Source organism: Indicator indicator, chromosome 27, assembly GCF_027791375.1.
Source record: "Indicator indicator isolate 239-I01 chromosome 27, UM_Iind_1.1, whole genome shotgun sequence".
Taxonomy (NCBI): Eukaryota; Metazoa; Chordata; class Aves; order Piciformes; family Indicatoridae; genus Indicator; species Indicator indicator.
In genome coordinates, this window is record NC_072036.1 from 13,510,302 (window position 1) to 13,517,477 (window position 7,176).

A 7,176-nucleotide genomic window follows, 5' to 3' on the forward strand; every position below is an offset into this window, starting at 1 on the left:
GATGAGAGGCCAGGGGATGATCCTCAACTTGAGAAGCTTTCAGAGGCTCAAGCTTGATTAAGTGGATGCCACTGCAGCTGTCACACAGTGCCCACAGTTAGCTGGGCCAAGTATTGATCTGACCCCAGGATAATGCTCTTAGCTGCTGGGGTGTAGGTTTCTAATCCTAAATGGCTTAAGAAAGATCTTGAGGAAGTCAACTGGCTTAAAGATGTCAGAGATGGGAGAGCAGGAAAGAGCAGGGCTCTCTGGAGGCAGGCAGAGTGAAGGCAAGGGGCAGGGCTTAAATTCAAGCACAAAAAAGGCTCCTGACATCCAACATGGAGATGTTGGTCGGGCCTGGAACATCCGTCTGGTGAGAAAAGGCTGAGAGGGGATCTGATCAAGGTCTATAAGTATCTGAAGGGAGGGTGTCGAGGGGAAGGGGCCAGGCTCTTTTCAGTGGTGCCTAGTGACAGGACAAGGGGCAACAGATACAAACTGCAGTCCAGGAAGTTCCACCTCAACATGAGGAGAAACGTCTTTACAGTGAGGGTGCTGGAGCCCTGGAACAGGCTGCCCAGAGAGGTTGTGGAGTCTCCTTCTCTGGAGACTTTCCAGACCCTTTTGGATGTGTTCCTGTGTGACCTGCACTGGCTGATCCTGCTCTGGCAGGGGTGTTGGACTCAGTGGTCTCCAGAGGTCCCTTCCAATCCCTGCCATTCTATGAGGTTTAATTAGCTTTGACTTTGTCAGGTCTCCAAAGCTGTGTTAGGTGACAGCTCTGGTTCCTGCCCCTCCCTCTGTCACTGCTGCCATCGTTTCCAGAACCAGCTGAACCAGGAGAGATGGCTCGCCAGGAGAGCTGCTTCCAAGGAAGGGGAGAGAAGTCCTGTTATCATGCAGGAGAAGGGCAAGAAGCTGGAGCTGGAAGGTGGCTCTGGCATGCTGTACTCCAAAGACTCGAGTGCTGAGTGCACTGTCAATGGCAGCCAGACAGAGGGCAGTGAGAAGGAAGCCAGCCGCTCCGAGAGCAGCTTCGATGCTGACAGCGAAGCCTCGGAGAGCGAAACCGCTGTGAAGCAAGCAGCTTCCAGCCCAGCCTGCAACTCCTCTGCTCTGCAGATCAACCATATCAGCGTGAAAATGCCACACAACAAAGCAGGGGACAGCAGTGAGGAGGTGATTTCCAGTGCCATAGCCAAACTTGGCTTCTGCGACGCCATAAACGAAGAGAAGAAATCGAGCCGTGGGGACCCTGCCCTGGGGCTGTCCCACACCTCCGTGTTCTCAGTGGACAAACCCTCCCTGCCCCAGAACCCCCAAAATGCTTTCCAGACACTGTCCCAAACCTACATAACCAGCTCCAAGGAATGTTCTGTGCAGTCCTGCCTTTACCAGTTCACCTCTGTGGAGCTCCTAATGGGCAACAACAAACTGTTGTGTGAGAGCTGCACGGAAAGGAAACAGAAGTATCAGAAGAAGACCAACTCCACAGGTAAAGGGCTGGTGTCTGTCTGGGCACCGGGGGTTGCCTCAAGCCCCTGGCTGCTGTCATCACTCCACCCTGGGCCTCCCTCTTGTGGCTGCATGGATAATGTCTCTCCAAGTAGGACTTGCTTGTAGGGACTGCAAACCTCACCTTGCAGAGGCAGCAGAGGCAGACATAATGGAAGCTGGAACTTTGAAGAGGGGTTGCAGCTTTCCTTGATTGTGTCCCAGAGAAATGGTTTAAAGGTGGCTAGCAAAGGAAGAGGTGCATCATGCCATGTCATGCATTAGGCCTTGTCAACCTTCCCTGCTGTTTCTGTTCATTACCATCCTGCCTTTGAAAGGATGCAGCTCTAGCAGCTTACATACTCAGAGCAGTAATGCCACAAATGGAATTAAGTGTAAGGAGAGTGAGAAGAGACTTTCCTGTTATTGCACAGAATTCCCCTGGCGTTTTATGCTCACAAAATCAGATGGGATTCTTACGAAGTCACTGCAGTACCTCTCTGTTCTGTCAGGAGGTTAAAAAATACCCCAATTCTGTGCTCTGTGTTGGGGTTAGTTTACCTTCACTTTACAAATGGTTTTTCTGTTCCCACCTACAGAAAAGAAGCTGGAAGGTGTCTACACAAATGCCCGGAAGCAGCTGCTGATCTCCTCGGTTCCTGCTGTTCTTATTCTCCACCTGAAAAGATTCCACCAGGTAAAAGGCCCAAAGCCTCCTCTCTTGCTCTGGTGAACAAGCAGTCCTTGAAGGGTCATTGTGTGTCCTGGGATTTGCTGCTCTCCACGGACAGCTGGTGGAACAACTGCTGGAACTGTGCTTGTGGTTCTGTGACCACAGTGACCACACTCAGAGGTCTTTGTCTGATAGCTTCTGAGTGTGTTTGGCTGTTGAGATGTATCCAGGGAAACCTCTCGTGTGTCCCTCAGACATGGATAGAAAACATGACAGAGAATGTTTGCAGCAGTTACAATCTCACCTTGCTGTGCTGATGTCAGTAGTAGAACAACAGAGCTTAGCTTGAAAAGGCTTCCTGGGAGAAACATTCATTTACAGCCTCTTTGTTTGGCTTTTCCAGGCTGGTCTGAGTCTGCGGAAGGTGAACAGGCATGTGGACTTCCCACTCATTTTAGACCTGGCACCATTTTGTGCTGCATCCTGCAAGGTACCCACTGCAAATCTTTCTGTGGTAATTCAACAGCTGTCCTAGCAGAAGTTAAACTGGATCACAGAATCCCAGAGTTGTTTGGGTGGGAAAAGCCCTTTCAGAGCATCCAGTCCAACCACGCTCTAGCTCTGCCAAGGCTGGTGCTAACCCATGGCCCTCAGCACCACATCTCTGCCTCTTGGAAACACCTCCAGGGATGGGGATTCAGCCACCTCCCTGGGCAGTCTGTGTCAGGCTTTGAGAACCCTTTCAGGGAAGACGTTTTTTCTAATATCCAACCCTAACCTGGTTGCAACTTGAAGCCATTTCCTCTCTTCCTGTCACTTGTTACTTGGGGGAAGAGACCAACTCCCACCTCACTCCAACCCGAAGGGGTTCTCAAAGCCTGGCACAGGCTGCCCAGACAGGTGGTTGAATGCCCACCCCTGGAGGTGTTCAGAAGATGCAGAGATGTGGTGCTGAGAGACAGGGTTTAGCCCCAGCCCTGGTAGTTAGGTGATGGCTGGGTTTGATGAGCTGAAAGGGTTTTTTCACTTGAAAGGATTCTATGAGTCCAAGATGACACAACTTAAAGATCTGTGTCCATGGGCTGGGAACTGCTGAGTGTCTGTTCTGTGCGTGCAGAACGTTGCAGATGGAGCCAGAGTGCTGTACAGCCTCTATGGAATTGTGGAGCACAGTGGGTCCATGAGGGGTGGTCACTACGCAGCCTATGTCAAAGTCAGGACTCCCTCCAAGAAGCTGCTGGAGCAGATGAATGCCTCTCGGAATGTTCTGGGTATGTACAAACACAGCTCCCTTGCCCTGCCAGCAAAACTAAACGCAGCCACTGGCTCCAGCTGCTTATCCCTAAGGGGATTTACAGCAAATGGTTGTGTCAGCTCAGGATTTCTGCTGCTTTTAGGGCCACATAAATAAATTCTCTTTTGTGCCCTGTTACAACCAGCACATGCCCTGCTTCTTTATTAGCCCCACCTAGAGCTGAGTGAGCAGTGGAGTTTTGGTGCAGTTAAGGGTAGAATTGATGGAAAACTCTCCTCTCTTTCCTACCAAATAATATCTCCAGGTGAATCCTTGTACCTGGTCAAATGTCATCATTTGGCATATTAAAGTGTCCTAAGAGCCAAATCCATGACCATTTCAGTGCCATTTTCTGTCTGTTTGAGCATTGTACATACCTTAGGCAGGGACATTTTTAATGCTTCCATCTGGAATACTCTGCTTTCATGTGAACAGCAGGAAACTTCTTCATGGGGCACAGGAGGTTTGCTGGAGGGTTTCTGGTGGTGCTCGGAGCTCAACATGCTGGTTCTCATCCCTGTGCTTTCGATGAGGAGAGTGGAGGAAGGTGCTGGGATAGACTCTGTAAGTGGTATATGGAGGCCAGAATGATGAGCTGTCAGAGTAAGGGAAATAAATGGAGTGTCCTTTTGTGGAGGCAGTGAGAGCCAAGCACTGCCCTCTGCAGTGTCCCTTTGCTTTTGAAGCTCAGTTCCCAGAAAGACAACTTTTGGTATTCTTTTGGAAAGGGAAAAGGAAGCCTCCCTCAGTCTCCTGCTGCCCTTGCAGTGATTATTAGACCAGATCAAATCTTTTTGTAGGTTTAATCTTGCACTGATCAGCTTCTGAAAGAGGATTTTTATTTCCTGTCAGGACTGTCTGTGTGCTGGCATGACTCACTGCTAGAATTCAGCCAGCTGTACTTGCAGTACAGCTGGCCTTCAGGAGTGATGGCAGCACACATTTGTCAGTGGTGTCTTCCACCAGCTTCTCTTGCAGTACCTTTTGGCCTGGAAATTTCAGTCTAGACACCCTGGAGTGCATCTAAGTGAGGATTTATTCTTGTGGATAAGCAACTGCTCTTGGTTTGGAAATATCCACTGTTTGTTTAGATGGTGACAGGACAGGCAACAACCAACTTCCTTTTGCTTTTGCATTTCAGGTTTAAAAGAAGCCATGGGAGCATCAGGAGGGCAGTGGGTGTATGTTAGTGATGCCCATGTTCAGATGGTTCCAGAATCCAGAGTTCTGAACGCCCAAGCATATCTCCTTTTCTATGAAAGATTATTACTCTAATTCCCAACAGTGTAACTGAACAGATGGTAGTGGTTAGCTGATCTTATTTAAAGCTGCAGAGCTAAGAGTACCTGTAAATATTGTGCCTTTATCTTGTAAAGAATTTCTCCTGTGTGGACTCTGAAGTTCAGTCAAGCTATTAGAAGTTCCTGAATGGTTCTCTCGCAGTATGCACTTTGCCAAACACGTCCCAGTCCTGGCTTTGTTAAACCCCCGTGCTGTTAGAATGTAAGATGCTGTCCTAGCCTCCTGAGGTCTGTGTAAAGCTGGGGTTTGATTTTCATGAAGATAAACTTTCACCCATGGCTCTGCTCAGAATTAAAATACTGATAGTGTTAAGTGCCTGGATTTGCTGCTGTCCAGTAACCCCAGAAAGCATTTCCGTGGCCTAGGCCAGACCCTTCCCAGCACTGGGTTGGGTGTTAGCTTTTAAGGTCTCTGCAAACAAGAACCTGTCGAGTCCTGCTGCTTCCAGGTGTAGTCAGTGGGAAGCAGAGTGCTACCAGACTGGAGTACCACCAGCTGCCTGTGGGTAAAGCTGCAGTGCTGGGACTGGGAACAGGTTGGGAGATCATGGCTCTGCAGAGTCCTGAGCTGCCTAGCCAGTGTCTTCAGCAATCTACTCCTGGTCTCATAGAAGTAGCTCCTTGGTGTGCACACAGATATCCCCTGGTGTACACACCGCACCTCCAGCAATGTGCAGTGTCAGTGTAGCTGCTGGGAAAGCCAACTGCAAATCCTTCTCCTGTATTTAGTACGTTTTTATCCTCCCCAGGCTGACAGGGTACGGATCCAAGCTTGTGTAAGGTGGGGGAGTGCTGTTACTTTGGGTTCTGAACATGAATTTGTCTATGTGTTCCTGAACACTTTTCTCACAGGAGTAATAAACTATACATTATTTTTGCACTGTGTGTGTGAGTTGGGCAGTAAATGATGGCTTTTGCTCTCGGGCCTGTGTCTGAACTTCCCTCTGGCCTCAGTGGAGGACAGCAGGTGGCCCAGTGACAGAATTTGTTTCTGGGCCCTGTTAGGAGTTGTTGCTTCTTTGGGTAATTTCTCATTTCCCTCCCAGAGAACAACAGGTACAGTTGAAGATCAAAATCTGCTGAGTCATTTGAAGCTGTGTGGTAACTAATTTATTTAATGAGCAGCTACTTAAACACAAATTCTGTAACAGTCCCTTCCTGTCTAATTTGCTTTTTGGTAGAGGACAGACCTTGTTTCTTTCTGCTTACTGTTTTCATTTATGGAAATGGTGGTTTGGTGCTGTCCCTGCTGCTATCAGCTGTTCCCATACCTACCTGCACAACTTTCCTAGCCTTTAGTTCTGCTTCAAAGCTTCATCCCACCTCTTCTGCGTAAGAGAAAAAGCTGCCATAGTTAATTTGTTTAGACCACTGAGGGATATTTTATACTCATAACACAGTGAGCCCCTGGTGGCACAGGATTTTTTTATTTTCCAAAGGGAAACTTCTCTGTTTAGGTCAAAATTAGGCCAATGCAAGAATTTTTTTCCACTCCACAGACTAAAATTGTCTCATTCTACCCAAAAGTAGTAAAACTCATCTGAATTGCAACCAAACAAATCTTGAGTCTACACTAAGAAAGAAAAAACAATCGTGTTTAGACTAGAGTTGGTTAAAAGGTGTTATCCTCCTTATCTTCCCATACCCTTCATCCATCTAGACACAACCTGCTCCTCTTTTTATGTGGCTGGTCAAAAGTCAAAACTACTTCTGGGCAAGTCACAGCAAACACCAACCAAAGTTCACTTCTGTGACACAGTCCTGGTAGGAGAGCAGAGCTAGAGTGTATTTGCATTTTATCCACCTTAAAGCAGACACTGACCAGATGTGCCACATGAAAGGAGACGTCCTGAACACTTCACAGCAACATGCAGTGCAAGTGGCACCAACAAACCTTGCAATGAAATCAGTGCGTGAAACAAAGCATGAGCTCCTCAAAGCTTCCAGTGTTCTGCAGAAGTGAAATTTATTCTGTTGCTCCATATGGGTGTTGATGCTGCTGCTCCAAGAGCTGATGGATGTTTTAACCCTGGACTGAAGGCAGGCAGGGCAGTGAGGAATGTGCTAGCTAGTGGAGGCCTCTGATCACAACAAGCAATGCAACCACCGAATTCTTGCCTACAGAATCAACCCCTGCTACAAGAGGAGCTATTGCCCAGGGATGGTTTGGGATTCTCTTCTTGCATTTAAATACAGTGATAGCTTCGTGGTAACTCTCATGACAACTTAAAAGTTCATTTGTATACTGTGATACATAAACTGCTTTAAAGAACTGTCCTGCTCCAGCAATGCTGCAGACAGGCACCGGGACCTGCCTTACCTAGCAGGCCCACAGCCTGCAGCTGGGCAGCACCTCTCGGTTGCTCACATTTCCATACAGCACTGGTCAGACAACCACCTCACCAAGCTGCTTTACAGACTTCTTCACGTGA

General features: G+C 48.2%; 1 protein-coding gene across 1 annotated transcript in view; it reads left to right on the top strand.

Annotated features, from left to right (window-relative positions):
* The window catches only part of USP45 (ubiquitin specific peptidase 45), a 37,609-nt gene extending 32,058 nt beyond the window's left edge, over positions 1-5,551 (top strand). Inside the window, exons 14-18 of the mRNA XM_054393161.1 lie at positions 808-1,477; positions 2,076-2,173; positions 2,553-2,639; positions 3,267-3,420; positions 4,585-5,551. Coding sequence (XP_054249136.1) covers positions 808-1,477; positions 2,076-2,173; positions 2,553-2,639; positions 3,267-3,420; positions 4,585-4,718 — 1,143 coding nt within the window. The 3' untranslated portion in view covers positions 4,719-5,551. The remainder of the gene's footprint in view (positions 1-807; positions 1,478-2,075; positions 2,174-2,552; positions 2,640-3,266; positions 3,421-4,584) is intronic.
* Positions 5,552-7,176: the final 1,625 nt, after the last annotated feature.